Raw genomic sequence first — 26,087 nt, forward strand, 5'->3', positions numbered from 1 at the left:
ATTTAAGTTTAAATTTTTCATGTATAATTTATATTTTATTTAATTTTAGCTTTATTTCAATTAACAAAAAATATTTAAAAAAAGTTTTAGTGTAGCAATCATGATACATTATAAAACTACTGACTATTATTTCACTGGCGATAAGTACAGAATATACGTAAATAGAATTTTCATTAAAATAAAGTATGGATTTATTCTATATAGTGTTCTATGGGAGTAAGCAAGATTCACAGTTTCATGGTAACAGTGACTTTTCTGTTTTTTCTCTTCTGAACGGAAGCATAGTATGTCATCGGGAATTTGGCCATTTTTTTTTTTTTTTAGATTTAAAAATCTAATTTAATTCATTTTAATAATTAAGCTGAAATTATTGGCTTATTAAAAAAAAAATGAAAACTCTTTTTTTTTTAAGGTTTGTTCTACAGAACAGGGACCCCCCAAAGAAGCCTTTCAGGAATGATAAATGCACCAGTGAAATTGAGTTTACTGGCTCTTTAAATCTTGATCTCCCTGGACCTTGAGTGATGAGCATTGTAATATTTCTTGGTGCTGTTCAATGGAAGTCATATAGCTAGAGGCATTGGGTCTGCAGTGATGTGTAAATAAGAGCTGAGGAAACATTCAGGGTGTTAAGAGGGTGTTAAAGGCTGCTAAAGTGCCATCTGCTAGACAATAATAAACGACTTGACCTCTACACTTAAACTCCCAAAACTGTCAAAACAACGAAAGCCAATACTAGAGATTCTGCCTCTTCAGGTTCTTATTTAATTCTAAATTAAATAAATAAATTTATGCATTTAGCAGACACTTTTATCCAAAGCGACTTACAGTGCATTCAGGCTATCAATTTTTTACCTATCATGTGTTCCCGGGGAATCGAACCCCCAACCTTGCGCTTGGTAACGCAATGCTCTACCACTTGAGCTACAGGAGCACAATAATTCTATATAATAAAGCAATGACCACAGTTCATGAATTATTCACTCAGCTTATTTATAGTATCTTATTTGCACTTTACATTGCCTCTAAATAATTCACAGCGTATTTACATCGCTCAGACTAAAGATGTGCTGTACAGTCAGCATAGGTGTGTTATGAAGCAGTAGGATGCAGGTCAGATGGAGAGTGACTAGAATTGGCTCCTGTGAGTCATTCTGTGTCCCGGGATCAATTCCAAATCACTGACATCATTTCCTGCTTCTGTGGCTCAGGAACTGGACTAGAGTGGGGTTAGGAATGCCAGCTAGGATTTTCAGAATTACAGAATCATTTCCAAATTAATGGGTGGAATGCATTAGAAATGCTCACTTGGGCAAGTATCTAAGTACCTAACTAATGATGGGGAAAATGATTTGTTAAAAAAAAAAAAAAAAAAAAATCTGATTGCAATTTAAAATGTGATTTAAAAAAAAAAAAGGCTGCACAATTTGGCCAAGGTTTTGTGAATATATACCAATAAGGCAATTAAACAATAAATAAACAAATAAAATTATATTACTAAAATAAAAAAGAAATATTTACTATTGCAATATTTCACAGTAATATATATATATATATATATCACAGTAATATATATATATATATATATATATATATATATTATATATATATATTATACATTTATACACACACATTACAAATATAAAATTACAGTACTAATATTTATGGCTTTTCCAAATATTAAACCATTATTCATTTCGATACAGTTACAAATACTGTACATATAGATTTCGATATAGATACAGTGGTTATAGATAAAGATATAATAGATTTTGTATGACCTAAATGAAACTAAGTGCTAAGAACTAAGAAACTAAGAACTAAGCCTCACAAACCACAGAACTACAATTGAAAAACACATACTTTGTCATCATTGAGCATCATTGGCTCTGTCATGGTTAAAATAAGTCCAGAACATTTAAACATGAAAAATTGAATAACACTGCTACAGTATATACTGTATAGCAGTTAAAAGGTTAACATTTGAGTTACACTGAAAAGCTGTCATACTTCTTTTATAATTGATAAGACAAAACATTTTTATGCAAGCTCCCTGTATGTAGAAGTTCAAGAGCACATGAAATAGATTAGAATAAATAATTTATGATGCATGTCTTAAAAAAAAAAAATGCTGATTAGAAGAGTAGACATAGTCAGGTCTCGAAGGCCCTCATAATCCTCCACTCTGCTCTTTAGCATCGAGTGCAGTGCATGTAATAGCCATCTGCAGGGAACGGTGTCCTGTCACAATGAGTCATGGCTGCCTTTCACTGGCCATTACATCACGTGATTCAACAGACTCACTAAACACTGGAGTGCCATCTTCAGCATCAGTTACACAAGTACTGCAATACAAGAGAAAGCAGGCAATCAGTGCAGGTACAACATGATGAGACTTCAGAGAGATATACTTGTGGCCTCTTAAGAAACCCGTGTAAATATACTTAATATGAAACAGAAGAAAAAGCACACATTAATAGTAACAGTAAAACACCAACAACTTTTATTCCTTTTTACAAAAATTATGATAAGAATGGCTGATTATCAATTAATAAAGACTTATTTCTGTGTGGTTCCTTGCACAATATTATTTTATGACCTCAGAACCCTTTTACAATAGTGCATGATTTGTAAAATAATCAATTTTGATGTTTGCTTCACATAACCAGCTCCATATGTATTGCTTTTCTGATGTAGTAAACTTGCTCGGTAGCGCACCTGGTATAGCATTGCTCTTTAGATGCGGAGCACTTGACTACGAGTCCCGTGAAACATGAGTCACGATAAAAGAGATCAAAGACTAGTACAATGAATCTAAAATGGCATGGTTGCATCAACAAATGCATTTTTATTTTACATTTGCTTTTGTTTTGGTTTAGACCAGGATTCAGTGTAGGTTGTACAATATTTTCAATCATGATACAGAATTAACCTTTGAGCCTTTTGAAATGCGGCAATCCAACCAAACTGATAAAATGTTGCCAGATTGTGTTTCAGACAAAGCTGAATGCGCTTTTAGCACCACTCACTGGACAATACACTTTGAAAATGCAATGTAATATTATTTTGCAGTCTTGCATTCTTTACAATGAGCCTGGGTTGGCTTAAAATAGAAAATAGAAAATACAAAGTCTTCTCTGTTCTCACGCAGAGACCCTGCAGGACCTTCATGGCCATCCAGGGAAAACCCTGAAAACTTTTTTCTTTGGTCATCTGTCCAAACAGTCTGTGTCTGCTGTCTAATTCTCAACAGTGCTACGGCTATGTCCTGTCTGTGGCCAGGCATATTGATTGCATGCTCTAAAAAAAAACACATAATTGTTGGTGACTCAGGCTCTTAAATTGCCCAGAGGCTTCTTCACTCTGCCGGGGGACTTCAGGGCCCAAAGGAAATGCAATCACTCAAAATGATAGTGAGAGCTGTCTGCAGTTCTGCCTGTTCATAGCCAAAGAAACCAATGCTGATTGTATTGATGAAAGGCTTTTTAAATCTGCAATGTCTTGGGCATTAAATGATGGAAATGGAATCTCATTCAACGTGAAAGACATTTTGATCCAATGAATCTAAGTGGAGGCTCTAGTTACAAGAAGTGAGCATTGTCGAAATTCATAGGCTATTTCCAGAAAATATGTAAAAAATAATGTTTTAATAAAAAACTAGAATAAAACGTATGAGTGTTTCAGTCTACAGTTCATTACTGTACACAGTTGATAAATGATTAACTATATAATCACAGTGATCAACCAATTTTATGAAATATTCAAGAATTCGGTTAAACCTTCAACAGCCTGTTTAATATATTCTGCATTATATTAAGCAAATGGCAGCATCATTTGTTAGTACAACAGCATCACAGTCATTCATGCTTCTCTTCTTTACAGCGATCAGCCTTAATAACCAGAGAAATTCATCAGGGAGTCATGTAGTAAGAAATGATCTTACGCAACTTACTTCACTCGTCAAAACTGACAGATTGTTAATGTGTTTCCTGCTGTTCAACACTTGCTGTGAAATATCTCCCGGCACTGCACCTCACGGGTAAATGACTAATATGATTATTGCCATTATCTATTCCCCTAATGCCATATTTTGCCACTTGATGATGTTTTTATAGCCATGCTGAGAAATACTGGTTTGGTTTTGCAGATCTTCATAGGAGGTCTATTTTTCAATTCAAATATCTTCCTAAATTAAGCATGGAGCTGTGCGAGGTGCAGTTTAGCTCCATTGTACAAAGAGCAGAGCTTACTATGAATGTCTCCTGAGACTGATGCTTTACCTCACGGTTTGAGCTCAAACACAGATAAGCATCTGAACAGAAAGCACCTTGGTAAGCTCAATAGCTTTATGAGCATGTAAAATGAAAGTTGGCTTGAGTGGTGAGAAGACTGGCGGTCATTGGCTACGGTTCCATCCAAAGTTGCGAATTTAATTTATGCACAAAATTGGAATATTGCATAAAACATATGCGAGTAAGGCAAGTTGAAGAGAACAAAATACTAAGTTCCTGTTAAAATGGTGCCAAATATCACTAAGAAAAATGGAGGTTGCTGCAATAGGAGAAGCTACGGTGGGTCTTTGTTTTTTGTTTTTTTTGCATTTAATAAATGGCTTGCGCCTCAGAGCACAGAAGAAAAGCAATAAACATGGTCATTTTATCTTGTGTTCGGATGACTGATGTTTGATAACGCAATCATGTGACACAGTTTATTATCTGACTTAATTGAACCAAGTTTTCCTGTACATATTTTGAATTTATGCATGTTACTGTTTCCATCCAGCATTTCTAAAATTCTATATCCCAAAATTTGAATAAAAATAGGTGGATGGAAACATAGCTAGTGAGGTGAAACTGTATCTCATAACAAAGGAAATTTAATATATTAGGCCCTATAAAATCAATTAAATAAACAGTAGGCATGATCAATTAAATTTCTCAGAACTTAATTTAATCAATCTTTTAAAATGTAATCAAATAAAAATATCAAAATTAATTTTAAAAAGTGCTGCACAACAACTTTATTGTATATATTAAAACATGGATGCAAAAATCGCATGATTGAGATATAATAATAATAATCATTTAAAATCAATACTGTCATTATTCTAGCATGTACAGTAGACAATACTGTGCTCAGAGACAAGCAGAATGAGCAAATTACAAATTTGAATGTATCAATAATTACTAATGCTAGTTTACATACATTAATTTTACAGCCTTATTTTTCCAAAATATACCAAACTCCTTGACATCATGGTTCGCAGTAAATTCCATTTTTATGCCTGGATCTCATTTGCCGGGATTCTGTCCATGTTTTCTGCATTGCTTAAATCATAGTGTCCTACCTCTATAAGTTTAAGTATGTTATCTGCCTCTAAGTGTTCAATGTCACTAAAGGGGAGAAAGGCTCCTTATGAAGCAGTTATACTTAAGATGTATTCATTCAGGGGACCTGACGGAGTGAAAAAGACGTGTTGTACCAATGACATCATTATTAGCGAAGGTGACCAAATCCAAGACTTGAGAGCACTTGAGAGAACTGTGAGGTCAAAGGGTGAAATATTTTTAGCTATAACATGACAGTTCACCCTGGCACTTCTGTAAAATCCATTTTAATGTTCACTTATGCTTCCATCACACCAAATGACAACCAGCATTCAGTTTCTAGGAGCCAGATGCCTAATTTAGCTTAATAGAAGCTTCTCACCACGTCTTCCGTTATTTTATTATTGTTTTGGCAAGTAAAAATATCTTTAATGAAATATCTCTCTTTGCCAAAGCAATAGAAAAGCTGCTATTATCTGGGTGGCAATTAACACAGGATGAGCTTGTTTGGATGCATTTCTTCCAGCTAAGCATTAGCTGTTTTGAAGCTTTGTAACAAGTACAGTAGACTTTAGCACTCAAGTAAAAGTGCAATGGATCAAAATGGCAAAAACTTGAAAGTGACGATCGTTCTTTTTTTTTTTTTTTCTCCAGAGGGTGTTAAAATACACGTGTGCCATTATCACAATGAAAGTGCAATAATTATGGGGAAAAAGCAAGTAGAGTGTGTAATTAGTGAGAGCTCAGCTCTTCGAGATGTACTGTATGAGATCATCAATGAGACCGTTATTAATGCTGATAAAAGCATTCAGTTTCTGCTCACTAGATCTTGTTTATATTCACATTATATTCAGATAAATCAAGACACATTCTTCTTTGTTACAGGAAAAGAAACCGAGATGTTTTTATTTATTTTTTTTAAACAATAAAATACTACAGTCAGAAATTTGCTTTGAAATCGCTGAAGGCTAGGTAATTTTTTCCTCAAAACAAATTACTGTAAAATGCATTGTGGGATCCCATAACGCAGGAACACCCATAAGCTCTTGCACTAGAAAAATTTAATTAGGTATGTTTGGGCAAAGCATGGGGACGTATGAGGATTTATAAATAGATGTTATTTAGTATTAATAGAGCTGTTGATGCAACTCTGTTGTGAATAGTTGTGTTTCATTTGAAATCTCAATTATGGGGATTAACTTGCACCCTGTTCAATTATAACCCCCCCACAACAAAATCAAATTCACTGCAAATGAGCACATGTTCCACTGTGAGTATACTGGGAGAATTTTATAAGCTCCATAGCACACATTAACACATGCTGTAGAAGCCTGTTTCTGCCTAAAAATATAAATAAATACAAATAAAAATAAAACAGATCATTGTGAGATAAAATAAGAGTCACATTGTGAGATATAAAGTCACATTATGAGATATAATATAAGTTACAGTTGTGGAAAAAAGTCATAATTGATAGAAAAAGTGGAAAAAAAGTCATTCTCAGTTATGAGATCACAATTTGAGACAATGTCACTTCGGAAGATACAGTATAAAGATGAAATAGCAAGACATTTTCTCAGTTACATGGTATAAAGTCACATTGTTAGATATAAAGTCATAACTGGGAGAAAAAGTCTCAATTACAAGAAATATTCTCAATTATGAGATATATATTCACATCGTAAGAAATATAATTACAAGTGTGAGGTATAAAGTCACAATTCCGAGAAAAGATCTAAATTACTCTACAAGATACAAAGTAACATTATGAGATATTAAGTCACAGTTTGGAGAAAAAAGCAATTACAAGAAATGTTCTCATTCACAAGATATGAAGTCACAGTCTGAGATACAAAGTCATAATTGGAAGAAATGGTCACAATTACAAGAAACTGTTTCAATTATGAGATATAAAGTCACAGTTTGAGATATAAAGTAATTTAGGGGAAAAAACAGTCCCAACTACAAGAAACATTCTCAATTATGAGATATATAGTTTGAGATACCAAGTCATAATTGCGAGAAATAGTCACAATTACAGTTTAAATTAAGAGATATCAGTCACAGTTTAAAATATAAATTCTTAATTTGAAGAAATAGACACAATTACAGGAAATGTTCTCAATTACAACATATAAAGTCATACTCTCAGATGTATAAGGTCATAATTAGGAGAATAGTTTACAAGAAATATTCTCAATTATAAGTTAAAAAAATCACAGGCAAAGTCTCAATTATTTCATACTTCAAGATAAAGTGTCAAACTATGAGATATAAAGTCACACTATGAGACAAAGTTGCAATTGTGAGATATAAAGTCACAACTTCGTTTATATATATAAATCTGTATAAGATATAAAGTCATAGTGAGAGTCACAATGTGAAATATAAAACCATAATTGGGAGAAAAGTGGCAATTATGAGATATAAAGTTACATTATGAGATATAAAGTTACTCTGTGTGAGATAAAATCATAATTGGGAAACAAAGTTGCAATTATGAGAAATAAAGTCTTAATTACCAGACATAAAGTCACATTTTGAAATATAAAGTCACATGGAAAGATATGAAGAAAGATATGAAGTTGTAAACTGTATTAGGTCATAATTGGGAGACATAAAGTTGCAATTAAGAAATAAAACTGCGAAAAATATGTCAGAAATGGGCTTAAAACAGGCTTCCATACAATCAAAGGAGCACAGTACCAATTATCCTCCCTAATTCCCATGAGGGCGTCTTTAGTTTGCTCAGAGAAGACCGACTGGCTACAGCACTGCAATACTATTGCCGTTCATCTGTAAATATACATTAGACGACTGTTGTGCAGACACAGCTTATCATAGTGATTCCACATTACAGTATTTTCACGGTCCTGCTCACAGTATATAATTGTCATTAAACTGTAATCAACAGAACTGCTAGGGTAAATGATGGTAAAGCATCAAGTAGCCAGTAATTACTGCAAATTCAGCAACATTTACACTGCATGCACACAGGCCTCTGAGGCACAACAGTTAGTCATAGTTAAAAAGTCTCTTTGTCCTAGTCCTTGCCTGCACCAGAAACACTATGTTTTACTAGGCTGTCTGGCTCCATTGAGGATATTTATTTGCGATTAAGAAATATGGGCGCAAGAGATTCTATTCCTGCAGTCTTTCTGGTGCAGTGCATCTGTCATGGAGATCTATGGCTGTAATTCTCATTATTAAGCAGTCAAGCAAAGCTGTGAATTCCTTACTAGCTAGTATGGCTCTGTAGAGTCACCATAGAGATGCATTCCCCACAAACCACAGTGACCAAGGGTGGCCCCGTCAATGTCAAAAATGTAATCAGCAATCCGGCCTCATGTAATGAGGTTTTGCGCATCGATCTCCGACCTCTGATGCCTTTGTTGGTGATGTATCTGTCCTTGTTTAAAAATCAGCGTGAACACAGGTGACACCACGTTCACTCATTCATCGAGTCTCTGTTTGAAGGTGTGGGGCACGTCAGGTATAATTAAATTATCTACTGTAGTAGTCTTGTTAACTTCACTCAAACATAAAGGTTTGCATAAAATAAGCCATTTCATGGTGAATGAACAAGATAATCAAAAAACTGATACTCTTTGTGGCCGATAAGGAAATCAATTATAGGTTCACTGTACAGCTTAAATCAGCACACAGAGGATATAAAAGACAAATAAATCCAAGACATATACTGGTATTTCAGTTTTGAGGTAATATACTGCAGGAACATGGGCTGGTGCCATTATACAGTGTCTCAGAAAATACTTCAGAAAAAGATCCTCCCGTTCGTAAGCCTTGAGCTCATTAGTTCCTAATGTAGTGAGACTGACTACATCCATATTATTGGCATTACTTTACATTTAAATTGAATCTGTAAAAGGCATTAGTTTCTCAAAAGTCTGAATTTGACAAAATGTCCCTTATTAATACAGATGCCCGATGCATCAGAACATGTGTTCATGGTCTATGGGGCTATATTATTTCATATTGGAAAATCTGCATTAAAGGACTAATCTGAATAAAAAGGAAAATTTGCTGAAAAATTACTTAACCTCAGGCCATCTGAGAAAATAATATTTTTGTTTCTTTATCTGAGCAAATTTGGAGAAATTTACATTAGCATTACATCACTTATTCACCAATGGATCCTATGCAGTGAATGGGTGCCGTCAGAGTCCAAACAGCTGATAAAAAACAATAAATAAATCACAATAATCCACACCACTCCAGTCCATCAATTAACGTCTTGTAAAGTGAACAGATGCATGTTTGTAAGAATCGAATCCATAATTAAGCCATTTTTAACCTCAAACCTTTGCTTTGCACTACGGCACTAGTCCACAATCCATAATACAGCTTTCTTCAGTGAAAAAATATGCACAGATCAAGCACTGTTTACGAGCCAAAACAGCTCAAAACAAATACTTCATGTATCTGGATTTTAATGTGACAGGACAAAGGTGAAAAGCGTTATTATGGATCATGGACTCATATTTTAGCCAGAAGTGGCAGTTTAAAGATAAAATGCCTCGATGATGGATTTGTTTCTTAAAAACGCTCAGCTTTTCACTTTGTAAGATGCTAATTGGTGGATTTGAGTGGTGTGGATTACTTGTGGATTATTGATGTATTTATCAGCTGTTTGGACTCTCATTCTGACGGCACCCATTCACTACAGAGGATCCATTGGTGAACAAGTGGTGTAATGCTACATCTCGAATTGCCTGAGGGTGAGAACATTTTCACCAAATGTTTATGTTTAGGTGAACTATTCCTTTAAGCATATATTTTAGTGCAAACCTAAGATCCAGCACTGGATGCTTTCACAATGCAGTTGTGCTCTGAAATCAACATCAGCTGACCTTGCTGAGGTGAGTCATTACTGTGAAATAAATGTCTTCCACAACCTCACTGAACTCACATTTCTGATGTAATGACTGCTTCAGCTGAGAAATTTTCTCATTTCTTCATATTGTTTCTGAAATACTCATACATTTAATTTTCAATCAACTGATAATAGCTGAAATAAGGCACAGCTATTCCATGTAAAGGATAAATTACACCCATCTTAACGTTATGGCAAAATAAAATCCAACAGGGTAAACAAGATCTGACAGTGTCCTTCTTTATCAAATTCTAACCATAAAATAAATACTGTCTTCTGAGTCTTTTAAATGAGTGTTTTTTGTGTGTTTACGTATATACAGACTTCATCTTTAGACTGAGACTTCACTTTACTGCACTCAAACTACTGTAATATATTCATGGCAGCATGTACAGTATGATATCAGTGTGTGTGTGTGTGTGTGTGTGTGTGTGTGTGTGTGTGTGTGTGTATTGCAGCACAAGCTGTGACAATCTACAGAACAATACAAATGTGAGCAGATTATGCTGAACACATGCTGCCACAACAAACTGTGACAGAGAAAGAAACAGATGTTCAAAAATCATATGGAGGAAAAGGTCAAGAATTCACTTTTAAATTCATTAACTCAAGATTGTCTATCAATTACAGTATAATCACACAGCAATAAAAGTCTTGCATATTAGAAACCCAAAGGCATCAGAAAGAGACCACTATAATTACCTGAACAGGATACTAAATTAACGGCTTTATAACGTATAGCCATTATAATAACTGAATATGAAGGGAAGTAAATGTGATAAAGACCTGTCGGATCAGGTTCCTGATATCTTTCAGAATTATACATGTTTAATTTAAATATCTTGTGAAGGTTGTATTATTATTTCAATGTAAATAGTCACAATAGAGCTGAATGGAAATTCACACTGACATGTCCATTAATCAAATGCGCTTTTTGATGCATGGTGTACACTAGAGTTAACATGAATATTTTTAGTTATGGAAAGTAACAAACTATAACTATAACAAATACATAAATTATTTCCTATTAAAAATCTTAGTATTAGTTGATACTGGGTATTTTGTTGGGTATTCTGGGTATTCTGTGTCTGATAAGTATCAGAAGCACAGGACTTTTATTTTGACAGTGATAAGAATATTTACATTATTTAAACAAGTCATTAATATGAAATAAACATTTACTTTCACAAACCTCACACATTTTGGTGCACACAGACATATCCAATTACTGAGTGCATTGCAGTTGCATTTTTAACTTTTTTTTATTTGTGTTTTAAGAATTTATTTATTTGTAAAAAAAATAAATAAATAAATACTTTAATAGGATTTCAGAATCAAAATGTTGCTAATGTAATCTGCTTATTTTAATGGAGAATTTTTTTATATTGATTTGTTTGAAATTCCTTCAAATGTTGTAAATATTATGTCAAATAAATATATAAAACCACTTATGTTGTCATAAATACATACAAAGAGGACAGATGTTCTGAAAAAGATTTAAGATTTCACCATGCGAGTGAAAAGCATAATTCCTAATGCATGTATGCAGCGGCATGTATGTGATACATTTATTCTGGATTTCACTGTGGCATTCAGTGTTTTCGCAGAGGACACTGAATGTCATTAGTTTAAATTTGCTACTGTGAAGGCAATATCAAGAAGCATTAACATTAAACAACACTGACTAATGCAAATCTGGTGGAAAACATTTCTGCGGCAAATTGAGCTTGACGCAGCTTGAATATGCATTCATGGAGGCTGAATGTTCACTATGAGACGAGACAGAAGATACCTTTGAAAACAGATGAAAGGGAATAATAATATTAATAATAATATACTAATGTGACTGGCACCAAAATCAACCCTGGCTCATTGGAAAAACTTGCATCTACTGTACCTATACATTTATGCAAAACTACAAAAATGCATGCAATACATGCAAATTATTGCAGTTTCCAGAGGAAATAAATGCTAGTGGCAGTAAAACACCAACAGCTTTATTCCATTTCCCACAAAAAAAAAAAGAAATGGTATTAGGAACACATTATAGATTAATGAAGGCTTATCTTCACATTGTTTCTTGCACAATACACTTATATGTTATTACCTCGAAACAGTTTTACCATACTGAATAAACTAATAGAATTTCAGGCTTGAACAAAACACAAGTGGTGTTAGCTCAGATAAGAAAAAGTAACACAAAAGTAATGTAGCTTTCCATAAAAAGTTTTTTTAGGGAGTAAGGCAATATTGTAATGCATTACTTTTAAGAGTAACTTTCCCTGACATATAGTTTATATATTCTGAATTAAGGCCCAGTGCATCTGAGAACGTTACACACAAAGACTATAAAAGGATAAGAATAAACACAAAGCTGAGAGAGATGGAGTAACATCTTGCAAAATGCAACCCTCTGCCACTGAACTGATAGCTCAAACACACAGAGACCTGAGAGCAGAAAGGGAAGGGCATTTACAGGAACATACGAGTTTAGGAGCAAGAAACAGAAAACAGATGACTTTCAAGAGATTGCTGCCAACCATTTTCCAGTGCATGCGGCGAGCAGATGCATTTATGAGTAATAAAATGATAGAATGAAAAGCAGTGAGAGGCCACAGACATATAAAGTGCACTCACACCACCTCCATTGCTGACAGACTAGTGGCCTTGGTGTTCAGAAACCCATTAGATTAAAGGAAGCACTGGGTAAAGGTTAAGAGTTTTTTCCCTCCGGTTTGGCCTCCCGAATCAGCCATCGCAGACCATAATTTCTGCACAAACAGGCGGTGAAAGCCATTAATATATTCAATGTAAGGTTTCATATGAAGTCCAGCAAGCATCAGGGGCTTCTAAAAATACCCTTTATGTTCTGCGGACTGAAGAGATTCTCATTTACAAACATTAGTGCAAATGAGAAAACTGATTACAGTAAGTGAAGGGGGTGGAATGGGCTGACTGGAAGCTGCAGTCTGAATCAAACGGCAGAGAAACAATAAAGCTCTGGGCTCCCAAAGGTCTGGGCAAAGGCTCAGATGATTGCATTGTGGACAAGGCTGCAAGAATTTCTGAGATAAGCCTAAGAGCATGTACCATTCAATCTTAATGTTATTTGGCTGAGATAAAACCTCAAGCATGGCAAGCAAAACCGCGGAATCAGCTACCAATAACACAAACCGCAGAAAACTGAAACAAATCTTCTCTGTGCACATTTAACAGGATGACACGCAACATGTACACCATTATTTTGGCAACTAAAATGCATATTCATTACATTCTTGGATATGACTTGAACTGCTTGAAAGCACAGCATTTTAAGCATGCAGAAGATGTAACGAGGGTTAAGATTTATATTTATCGTTCATAGTGTTCACTTACACAAATTGAGTACAGTGCGGTAAGTTCTGTACATAATAACAAGACCCATGAGAGGGTTAAAAGTAATCCGAGGCTGACGTTGTTATGATGTTGTCATCATCTAATTATTCATAGAACATGCTATTAATTATACCAGTGTTTAATTAGGTTACTGTTAATGTCTATGTGTTGAAACAGCCTAATCTACAGATGCAAGCAAAATTAAAATAAGAAAATTATTTGTTGTTGGTGGAGATGATAATGTTATAATATGTGTTATCAGAGCCAAAAAAGCCAATAAAAAATAAATAAATGTGGTCACAAACAAACAAATGTAATCCACAAAACAAAACAAAACAAAACAAAACAAAACAAAACAAAACAAAACAAAACAAAATGTAATGCTCAGCATTCCACAAAATACAAAGAATAAATGTCGTCAACTGTGTTTTAAACAAACAAACAAACAAATAAATAAATAAATAAATGTGTTTCTCAACATTCCACTTAATAGATAAATAAACGTGGTCAATGTTGTTTTAAACAAACAAATAAATAAATGTGTTTGTCGGATTACACTTAATAAATAAACGTGGTCAACTGTGTAAATAAACAAAAAACAAACAAACAAACACATAAATGTTCCACTGCTTTTCAAAGAAACAAACAAAGGATAAAACAAATAAATGTTGTTTACTGAAAATAACTGTTTCACTAAAATAAATAAATAGATATATAAATGAATGTGGTCCACAGTGTTCCAATCAATCAATCAATCAATCAAAACCCGGTCATCTGGGATTGAAAAACAAAATTTTTATTTTTGAAAATGAAAGACAGACATTATCGACTGGTGATGCTAATAAGAGCACAAATAAACATGCTTGTTGTCAGTCTCTTCTCTCCTGTGGCTGTGGATTCAAAGGTCAAGGGAACCCCACATGAGGGCCACAGTTTAAGGTCAGTGTGCTAGTGCTCACATCACTAGTGACTGATGCCATTTACACTCTGATTCTAATGAGACACGAGCCGGAGGCCAAAGGCTCTTGCTGAACTAAACTAGGCAGAATGTAACTGAACTCATTACCCAAAGTTCATGTGGGAGTATACAAGCATTGATGATGTATGAAAAGGCATGTGATGGGATTGTGAGCTTGCAGCTGCGCGATTATAATCAGTAATTGCATAGAAGGGTACAGCAGTAGCAGAGATGCAGAGATCACACACCGCATACTGGTACGTGAATTATTCAAAAATAAAGACGCAGCTTCTTCTACTGCTTTTGTTCTGAAACCCAGTGAGCTGCTTATGGAGGGCTCATATATGAACACAGACACAAAGGCAAATTTCATGAAAATAAATATATAAATCTAACTTAAAACTTGTATACCAGTTAAACATCCAAAACAAAACAGTGTGTTTGCTGTTTTTGAGCTAACCAGTTTAAACAAGTTAAGACCATTTAAACCATCTTAATCAGTGACAATCTGTTTTAAGACCTTTTTAATAGCTAATCATCCTGGCATTGCTAAATCACTTTCTTATCCAGTACTTCTGAGTTCTGTATATTTTTATAATTAAATAACCTCTGAGAGATTATTTGTTATTACACCTTAAACATTATTTTTCAATAAAACAAAGATCATTGAAGTACTTTTTTAACAGGAAAAAAAAAATCAAAATTGCATATTTAACGTGTATTTTTTGTAATTGTTTGTGAAATTGAGCAATTTCTAAATTTGACACACAAATAAAATATGAATAATGTGTAATAGAAAACAAAACAAAAATAAACTAATAATGAATTTTAAAAGGTACAAATATAATATAATATAATATAATATAATATAATATAATATAATATAATATAATATAATATAATATAATATAATATAATATAATATAATGACATTAAAAAAATTATAGTATAACAGTTAAAATCTCCACATGTATTTGTATTTAAACATTTAAAAGTAAAAGCAAATTTTCTTACTGTGTTTAACCAATTTGTAAGGCTGTAAAACACAACAGATGTCAAACTGAATCCTATATCCTGAAACAAAGCAGAAGCTGGTTTTACTGTAGTCATTAAAAGCCTGTCCATATCAGTCATGTTTAACAACATCTATATCATAAGATTGCTTTAGGACAAAGAATCTGTTGAGGTGCCAGAAGAGAAGTCACTTCACAAGGACAGAAAGAGACTTCATGCTTTCCAGATCTAAATGAAACTGCAAAGAGTAGGAAGTAAAAAGACTTTCCCTGTACAGACAGAAGGAAGCTGAAGAGTTTCTGAATAAATGAATTATACCAATGAATCTGTATTTGTTTTTATCCAGCTTCTTTCCCCAAGCGTTGTGGAACAATGTTTGCGAGACATTAATGGAGGAAGATTTTTTCTGTATTGTGGAAGTGAGTAGGGGTGTAATGAGAATATGATATGGAGAAGCTGCCCTACTTCCTCTGCTTTGTCTGGCAGACAGATATCGAGCGGCTGGAAAGCAGAAGCTGAGGTTCATTTAAAGTGTCTGCTCAGTTTAAAAACAAAGCCATGATTAACGTTTCATTGAAATGTGCTGTGTGCGGATTTATTTGACAGGTGATTGCCAGCTAACCACAGACAATAAATAAAACCCTTCAGAGAACAGATATGTTAATTATATAATTAGTCATACAGGTGTGTTCATTTATTCAAGGAAAGATTTGTTTTTCTTTAAAATAAACAAATGAAATCAAAACACTTAATACATTTTTAAGCGATAGCTCAACCAAAAATGAATAAGTGAAGAGGAGTGAATAAAACCCCTTTAGTGGTTATAAATACGTCATTAACAACTAGCTGCTCAGTTTAGCACACACTGCGCAAAATATCTTTAAATGGGATTGCCACTGCCTGCATTTTTGGGAATCAATTCGGTTGTAGAATGTAGTCGTCACTCCTGTCAATAACTGAACTGTGTGTATAGAACAGGATTAAGCAGTAAAAGGTAAACTGGCAACCGAATTTAGCTGCAGTATGTACATGGCCAAAAACAACAGGACAAAATAATGTCAAAATTTGATTACAATTTATACAAAACGGGGGAAATTTTGATATCAGCTTATTGCATTTCATATTAAGTGTGTGCTAAAGTGTATTTTTTTTTTTTCACAAGGGTGGTCACCATTCACTTTCACTGTATGGAAAAGAGCAGCATGAACATTCTACTAAACTTCCGCTTTTGTGGTCTACAGAAGAAAGCAAGCCATGCAGGTTGAGTAAATAATTACAGGCCTAGTCTTCGGGGTAAACTATTTCCCACTACTTTTTATGGAAACAAGAACTGACCGCATCACGAAGATCACAAACCTACTGCACCACTATCCTCGTTTAGAGCTTCCTGACAACACGTCTGAGTCTGTCTATCAAACTGAAGCGATAGGGCATACTTAAGCCACAATGAGCTGGCATCTTAGATTAAATATTCAGTGTTTGGTCAAGGATTATGTGGGCTCCTGGAACGCTGTCTCAGAGGACAGCTGGAACATGACCTGGTAATAGCTGCCGAGAAACCAAAGAGACTAAACCTACACGACTCATGTCCAAATAAACACATGACACGACTACAGGCTCAGCCTTCGTTTCGCACGCAAGTAAGCCGACAAAAAGAAATGGAAGCTATAAATGGTTTATTTGTGAATTATGGCCGGTAAGAGCATCAGATAATTCCTCATACTCAAAGAGAGTTAAGGAGGAAAGAGCATAATGTCAGTGAGTTGAAGGATTTCAGCCTTGCATTGACAAACCAAATCAAATCACTTGAAATCTATAGCCATACTGCGTTGAATGCTAAAAATGTCCACGTGCACCTGAGAGATAAAACGTGATACAGCAGAAGAGAAAATTCTCCAGATGCTTACAGGCAAGATTCAAAAAATCAAGGCCATTTTTGTCTCTTTTCCCCAAAGACAAAAGGCAGACGTTGTTCCAGGTCCCATGCCAAGTATTTCAACCGGTCCCCCCTAAAAATGGATGATAAATTGCAGCGCTGCACACATGTGACAGCGCAAAGCAATAAACTGGAGCAAAACAAAAAAGGCAAACGTCATTTGTTCACAAGAGAGATATTTCGAGCGTTTAGGCGTTAAGAGCGAGGCCGCAATGTGACAAATAGCTGGACGCAGTCCTCTGGCTCCGTGTAGCTCGAAAATCAGCTGTTAAATTCACAGTCTTCAGCGTCCAAAAGCCTGAGGAAATACGTACAGCTCCTTTCTGTGGGACATTTGAACATCATAAAGACGCATTATGGTGTGAAAAAAACGTAATAGGTTGTTCGAAGTCATTTGTAGCAATGAAATAGTAATCCAGAGCTGTAATAGTGCTGGTGAGATGAAACAAGGACTTCATTTTCTTGACACTGGAGGATAAAAAGAAGGCACATTTTTAAACATGCTTAAAAAATAAAGCTTCCAAAAGGTTTTTTTTTTTTTTTTTTTTTTTTTTTTTGCATCAATGCCAGTGAACATTGGTCTCAAACTCAATTCCTGGAGGGCCACAGCTCTGCAGAGTTTACCTCCAACCAGCTCCAAATCACACCTGCGTGGAAGTTTCTAGTGATCCTGAAGACCTCGATTAGCTGGATCAGGTGTGTTTGATTAGGGCTGGAGCAAAACTGTGCAGAGCTGTGGCCCTACAGGAATTGAGTTTGAGACCAATGCCACAGAATCAGCATTTTGGGTTCCTAAAAGTTTTTTATTATTATGAAAGTCCGTTGCTCACTGGCTCTGAATACACATACAGACAAATCATGGGTCACAGGAGGGGATGCTCCCAATTAAATTATTTAGGCTAAACATCAACATTCACAAACCACTGTCCACTGTTATTTTTAACAGAAAAGAATGCAACAAGCTTGTAATCATGACTTTATTAGTTGGAAATAGGAAGTTTCCGATAGCATGTGAAGACTGCAGAGAAGCGCTCTCGCTTAACACGGTGAATCGTTTTGTTAACTGTGTGGTTTATTATTTTGAGTCGTATGGGACGCGGTAACACACGTCCCTCTCAGAATATATTGCTTTACAGATCTATCGCTTTTGCCGCTCAGAAATATTCATGTAATCATGCAGCACGTATCAGAAGATATGCGCCACCGGGCCAGGGACTGCTAAATGGAACGATCACACTAGTCAAACGAACCAGGCCTTGGGGGTCAAACGCGCTCCAGCACGGTTAAGATTGCCCTAATTATTCTCCCGCATGCCGCACACACGAGTCTCTACCCGCCCATCAAGTGTTGTCCCACACCGCACTCTGCTGCGATGGGTCCCGCAAGGTGCAGGTCTCTAATAGTATTATAATTATAATGTTATGATCGAGGCTCTGAGCATAACTTGTTTTTCTATAACAAACTATAAAATATTTTCTATAAAAACGCTAATGTGTTGGCAGTGACAAACAGCTTATTTTATATTTAATTTAACTACATTAATGTTATAAGTTGAGATTTAGGCTACAATAAATATTTTAACTGCTACTATGTAAAAGGAACACTGCTGTAAAAAACACCAAATGTTATTACACTTTTGTTCATATAGCAGTAGGCCTACTCTAAATGAAAAAAGTGCACAATACACTACTTTTGAATGCATTATTAGTTTTGTACATAACAATTGATTATTTGCGATTAATCGCAGACAGTAATGCAATTGTCATGTGTATGTTTCTGTTTGTCCTTATTTGGTCCTTCCTGTTCCTGTCCCAATGTAGTCTGATTTGTTCCAGGTGTCTCATTATTAGTTATCCTCCTCACCTGTCTGACCCTTGTTATCTGCCCTATTTAGTTCTAGCCTGTTCTGTTCTCTCTGGTCTGGAATTGTTTGTCTACATTGCTACGTGTGTTTCCCAAAGAACCTTTCAGGGTGCGTTCACACTTGACATGTTTGGTTTGATTAAAACAAACCCTGGTGTCATTGCTCCATTAGTGCGGTGAATGCTACCATTCAAACCCTGGTGCGCAAAAAAAAAACAAAAAAACAAACAAAAAAAAAAGCAAAAAGATGGGTCTCTGTCTGCTTGCAAACAAACTCTGGTGCAGTTCAATTGAAATATGAATGCAATATGGACCAAAGACATCTAAACAAACCAAAAACAGGATGTGATGTCACAAGATGCAACCCTAAATGCTGAAGATTGCTCAAGAAGACCGGTATCTAAACCACGTCTCTTCACAGCAGATCTTTCTTTGTTTGTATGATGGTGAAATTCTTAATGCTGCTTTGACACATTTCATAAGCTCTTCACAAGTTCTCAGACGGTAAAAGTGCCATCACACTGTACGTACGGACAAACAATCTTCTGTCGCAAAAAAAAAAAAAAAAAAAAAAAAAAAAAAATCATAAAAGCACCTTGTTTGTTTAGTTTCTTAAGGTTTGGTGGTCTTAAAAATGACAGTGTGAACGTTAAGTGAACCAGTAGGACTAAATCTTTCATCTTCCTTTTTGAAAAGAATGGAGAGAACTGAACTACAAATGTGAACATACCTTAATTGAGCAGCTCCTAAAGAACCTTTTTCCACTATAAAGAACCTTTCATGGAATGGAAAGGTTCCATGGATGTTCTTCATGATACCACAAATGCCAATGAAAATCAAAATTGGAGTTTTATTAATGTCTATATAATTTATATAAAATAATCTATATAAAAAGGAGCAAACCCTTTGTTCTATCCCAACTTTGTGTTTCAATAGGAATAATATTATGTCTTATTAAATAATATAAGTGCTGCAGCCGTGATGTCAAAACACAGAAGAAAAAATTCACAATGGGTTCTCTTGATTTTTTCCAAAGGGTTTTTTTTTCTTCAAATGTGGTTTTTCAGTTTATGAGCACAAGACTGACGATGCTTGGACGTTTTGCTGTACAACATAAATTACACACAAATACTACAAACGCAACTTTTAACTATGTTAAAAAATTTATGTTTATAATAAGCATCTACACAACGTTTGGAGTGTGTGCGCTTATAGTTCAAAATGTCAAGTATCATCAAGCAATGTTTACCACAGACCTTATTTTACTCATGAACTGAAGAACTCCATGATAAAAACCCCACAGGAAAATGTTCCGGATTTTGACGTCATTGCTACAGAACTCTATAACTAACCCATCACTTCACTGCATTAAAATGTGCAACCAGAGCGATAAGACGATTTCTCCAAGGACACAGATCTACAGTGTCCCACCACTGAATTCTACATCAGATCCCATTCAAATCAGGCTTTATAATTGACCGATTCTTTGGGGCGATTGATCACTCCTGATCACTTGAGCAGCTGCTATTGACGTTTTGTGTTTCTGTGCATTGCTTTCAAAGATAAAGGATGTTTGCCTCACAAGAATGGTTGAAATTTAATCATAAACGGTTACACTTTATTTTAAAGTGTCCTTTATTGTAATTCTACATTCAAGTACTGAGTAATATTAATTAACTACATGTACTTACTATATGGTTAGGCTTAGGATTATGGGTTGACTTGCATGTAATGCATAATGCAAAATTAATTGCTATTAATATATAATAGTAAGTACATGTAATGTTTAATAAGTACACCTTAAAATAAAGTGTTACTACATAAACATACTGAACTCACATACTGTATGCTTCTTAGAAAAGTATAAAAGAATCCATCTTTTTTGGAATTAACCTAACAACGCTACCGCATTCATTCATTATGTCACATATTGATCAAATGTACACAAGTAACCTGTTTGAAATACTAGCATGTTTTTTTTTGCACTTCGTTGTTGGGTAAAGTTGCTTTGTATTTATTTCAACTAAAAAGTAAAAAAGTTCATTTTAGGTGAGAACAGAGAAACGCAGGACAAAACAGAAACAAGATCACTGTTCTACAGACGGATTGTCTTATTGTGTCAGCCGAATCAATACAGCACCTTAACAAGCATTTCAAGTGAAGGCAGAGAGACAATCTCCAGCAACTTACAGTCAGAAAAACTGTCAGTCTTCCAGACTATCAATATTAAAATCTATTTTCTGTGACTCGGCAGAATACCTGGCACTGGGCTCTCTCCAGATCACTTCCAGCACTTTTAATTCATTATTGATATCTTCTGGTAATCATCACCAAACAGCTGGCATCAATATCAGGATACATGCATTTTTAATGCATTTGACCCTTAATTCCATTAAATAACCATTTGGCAAATTGTTAAGTATTAGTCATGAATAGAGCAGCGTGTCTATAGCTATTTAAGAGACAAATGTGAAATTATAATGTTCATCATCACGGCACAGACTGAATGTGAGAAGTCTTTCTGTGTCGCGAATTTCTGTGTAAATCGTTCAAAAAGTTTACTTGTACACTGTAAAAAATAGTCCAATTTGTAAATAAAACAAAGATTATTGGAGTACATCTTTCAATAAAATTCTATTTTTGTCTTTTAATTTCAAAATGTAGCATATAATTCAATGCTGTTTATGTTATATATATATATATATATATATATATATATATATATATATATATATATATATATAATATATATATTTTTTTTTCTTTTTTGCGTGTGTGTGTGAGAGAAATTTACTCAATGTCCAAGAGAAATTTTTTTTTCAGTGTTTTATTCTTAAAACAAGAAAAGTGGAAACCTTTCTCTTAATGTCTCAAGAACTTGTGGTTAAATAACCTATATTTATTTTATGAGATATTTTACAAGAAAACACTGTTTTTCACACTATAAATGAGACACTGGGTTGTGATCAATGGCACCAAAATGAAATGCTTGACTATGCTAAAATTAATTCAATAATAACTAGGAAAACCTGTCACAAACAGAGAAGACATGTCTTGTATCAACACATAACCCCAATCAACACAAGATTTTAATGAGGAAAGACTTTTTTCCCTGTCAGTGATGATCAAACACTATATCAGACCTCCTACAGAAATCTGCTTAAACGAACCCCTCAGCAGTACTCAAGCTTTCACTGCTTGCCTTTTTATCTTTCAAAAGGGTTACATGAAAAACTCCTCTACTCTGTGTACACAACACATTCTAATGCATGATATTCATAAAATAAGACCAGCAAAGCAATGCATGCCAGGTTTTGCCATTGGTCTTTGTTGTCAAACACTCCCACACATTCAGACGCAGGTTCACATACTGCAGAGACACACTGCACATTCCTCACAAGCACAACAGATACACCATAATCAATCAACACATAACAGAGGGGTGTATTGGTAAAGTGTAAAAAAAAATAAACCTGTCAAATCACACATAAATCCCATCAGAGTGTGTCGGATTAGCTAGAACAAAACTTTCTCAAGCTGAGGCAGTAAATTACCATAAGAAACAAACTGCAGTCCTGAGTACAAAGAGAAGAACTCATCCTAGACTAGTCTCTTCATCGGAAACAGGAAATACTCCTTCATTTTATTCTGATTAAAACGGGTGCTATTTATTTAAAATATTTTAAATTGTATTTTATATGCATATATATATATATAAATAAACACACACACACACACATAGACACACAAACACTCTTATATATTTATATTTTGAAATTTAGGTTTAATAACCCTTCAGGTTATTTTGATTCAATTTATTCATATTTATTTTAAACATTTTATATTTTTATATTGTATTTATTAGTTACTTATTTGTTCACAGTGAGTTTGTTTTGGGGATTGGACCTTACATTTGCTTAAAAAAAATATTATTTTAATTTTTATTGCAAAAAAAAAAAAAAGCTATTTAAATTTTCAATGTAAGACCATATATAAAGGGTTTTTGATGGATGCAAAGAACACATCTTCACAAGTAAATCATTTATCAAGGTCAGTACAGCCACTATATGTAATTGTTTTGATGTATATCCGATTTCCTGCAACAAGCCTACACATTTCAGAAATAATGGTCCACTGCCCAAACTAGCTTCACACAATTTGACATCATTTGTAGACACACTGGGAAAGCTACAACAGGATACTCAAGGACAGGACAACATGACTAAATATGCTAGAGAAAAGCCTTGAAAGAGCTGACACATCAATTTATATTTGGTAAATGATGGGGGAAATTTGTTTGCCTCCTTCTAATTGTCAGTAGCCTGGGATTAATTGAAATGATTAAGGAGATTAGGAAGGAGAGGATGGATAACAAAGGTCAAAATGCGGTTAAGAGATGCCTGCAGGTTGTTTGAGCTGCTCTGCTTCAACTAACTGCATGCATATAACGCCAGCTTGCACCAAAGTATTTCAGCTGCCACTGCAAATGTAGACGCATCACACGAATCTAACAAAGAGCAAACACAAATAGCAATATTTCCAAGATGAAAAACTTCGAAAAATGCGGAAAAGCCGTGAACTTTACCTGCATTGAGTGTACCAGTAATAAATCTGAAGAGGTACTGAGCAAACTTCAGTAACTCCCTCTTGCATCTCTTCCTGCAACTGCTCATGCTGAGGTTTCTCTCTCTCTCTCTTTTTCCACTGTTTTATCCTCAAAGGGTCTGGTGACAGAGGAAAACTTCCTCCCCGCGGCCGCACTCTCCTGCCCAAACCTGCTCTGCTCGTGCGTCTGTGAGAGTCGGCTCATATGGAGCTGCACGAGGGGGGTCACTCACTCATAAATATTTCCTCCGGAGCGCTCGTGTGTCCCAGAGCGCTCCCTTCTGAGCCGTCTTCACACTCTTTCTCTAGTTGTAGTAGAGCAGCTGCTTGTGAGTCTCAGCACCAACCTCCACGAGTGCTGCTGGGGAGGAGCGAGAGCACGAGAGAGGAGGAGGAGGAGGAGGGGTGGGAGGTGAAAAAAGAGAAGGAGCGTCCGCGAATCAGCGCTGACAGGCGATTATGGGACTGTCGTGTTGCCAGTTACGATGCTGCAACACTCCTGAGGCGCTCTGAGAGCCACCTGATTCATTGAGAGCGAAAGATAAATAAAAAAGTGGAGAAAGAAAAAGGGCGGAGAGGTTAAAGATAAGAGAGACTATGGAGACAGCTTGCTCTTGAATGAATAAGACAGAGATATGGAGAAGGAAGATAAAGGTGAAGGTGCGAGAAAGAGATCCGGACTGAAAGACAAAGGCAGAGGGACTGAGGTGTGAAAAGCAACGACTGAAGGCAACATAAAGAGACAGAGAGAGAGAGTGAGGTTAAAACTGAAGCGACACACCTTGACATTTCAGAACATCAGGTGTTCAGATGCTGGAAATAAAGGTGGAGTTCATAAGGTCAGACTTGATGACTCACTGCCACTCACGAAGACTGGGACTCGTCCACAAAAATAGGTCTAGGTCATATTTTACCCCCAAATCAAAGTAAAAGTGAAGGTTGTTACAGTCGTAGCAAATAATATAGTACAGTGCAATACAGTGCAATGAATATTATAGTGATATATTAATACTTTATCATTTAAAACACGGATAATCTGTAATGAGAATGAGAACGAAGAACGTTCACACAAAGAATGAAATCTGAAATATTACACCCAAAACAGAGCTATTATTGTTAATAATATCTTAAACTAAAACCATTAAACTATTATTTTTTTCATTACCTGAAATAAAGCTGAAATAATTGATTTAAATAAATATATATATAAAAACTTTAATGAAAAAAATATATATAAAAAATGTGGTCATTTTCAGCTTGTTTAAGTTGTAAAAAAGTAAAAATGACAAAATTTAAAAAGTGTACGCTAAAATGAAAATAAAATACTGACACAAAAGTCTTTCAGAATGTTAATAAATACTATACTAGCACATAAACAATACCAAAGTAACTCTCAAAAGTGAAAAATGTTACACATACAACAATAATTCATAGCAAACATTGGGTGTCAAGCTCCAAAAAGGCAAAAAAAAAAAAAAAAAAAACATAATAAAAATGGTGATTCGTACACACTGGCGTGATGAACAAACTAAATAAAAGTTGCTTTATTTAGAGATATGGAACTGGTATATGTTGTAGTATTGTCATCTTTTTTGCAGTTTGACAGATATGGCCATGTATTGCTGTATGACTATGTTATTACATATTTGTCAAACCTTCCTGTTTCAGCATTTCTGCTTTGTAATATGTTTTACCAACATTCTTCAAAGTATCTTATTTTGTGCTCAACGGAAGAAAGAAATGCATATAGGTTTGGAACAACTTGAGGGTGAGTCAATGATGAAAGAATAATAATTAAAAAAAAAAAAAAAAAACATTCACATTACTTTCTTTTGATTTTGGGGTAAAATTGGAGCTAGGTTTTTTCATCCACTTTAATTATTATTCTCAAACACTCTCCACTATCTTTCTATCAAAGCCTCAATTCGGATCTCGGATCAGTTACTGTGGAAGAAAAAAATCTTTTAATGTGTAAAAGACTTTCATTAACATTCCAGCAGAATCTCCGGGTCATTATAGCAGCTCTAGGTAGAGATGAGCCATTCAGATGACCGATGAAACAGCTTGTATTGTATATGAAAGGAAAGCAGATTCACATCGGTCATCTGTGCTTCA

General features: G+C 34.8%; 1 protein-coding gene across 6 annotated transcripts in view; it reads right to left on the minus strand.

Moving 5' to 3' along the window:
• kcnip4a (potassium voltage-gated channel interacting protein 4a) overlaps positions 1-26,087 on the minus strand; it is a 150,537-nt gene that overhangs the window by 75,135 nt on the left and 49,315 nt on the right. The window contains exon 1 of one of the 6 annotated variants that reach the window (XM_042728697.1): positions 23,953-24,336. The exons of the other annotated variants lie outside the window; for them this stretch is intronic. Within the exon in view, the coding sequence (XP_042584631.1) occupies positions 23,953-24,040 (88 nt within the window). The 5' untranslated portion in view covers positions 24,041-24,336. Of the gene's footprint in view, positions 1-23,952; positions 24,337-26,087 lie in introns of those variants that run through there. 6 annotated transcript variants of the gene reach the window in all.

Source organism: Cyprinus carpio, chromosome B7 (assembly GCF_018340385.1).
Source record: "Cyprinus carpio isolate SPL01 chromosome B7, ASM1834038v1, whole genome shotgun sequence".
Taxonomy (NCBI): Eukaryota; Metazoa; Chordata; class Actinopteri; order Cypriniformes; family Cyprinidae; genus Cyprinus; species Cyprinus carpio.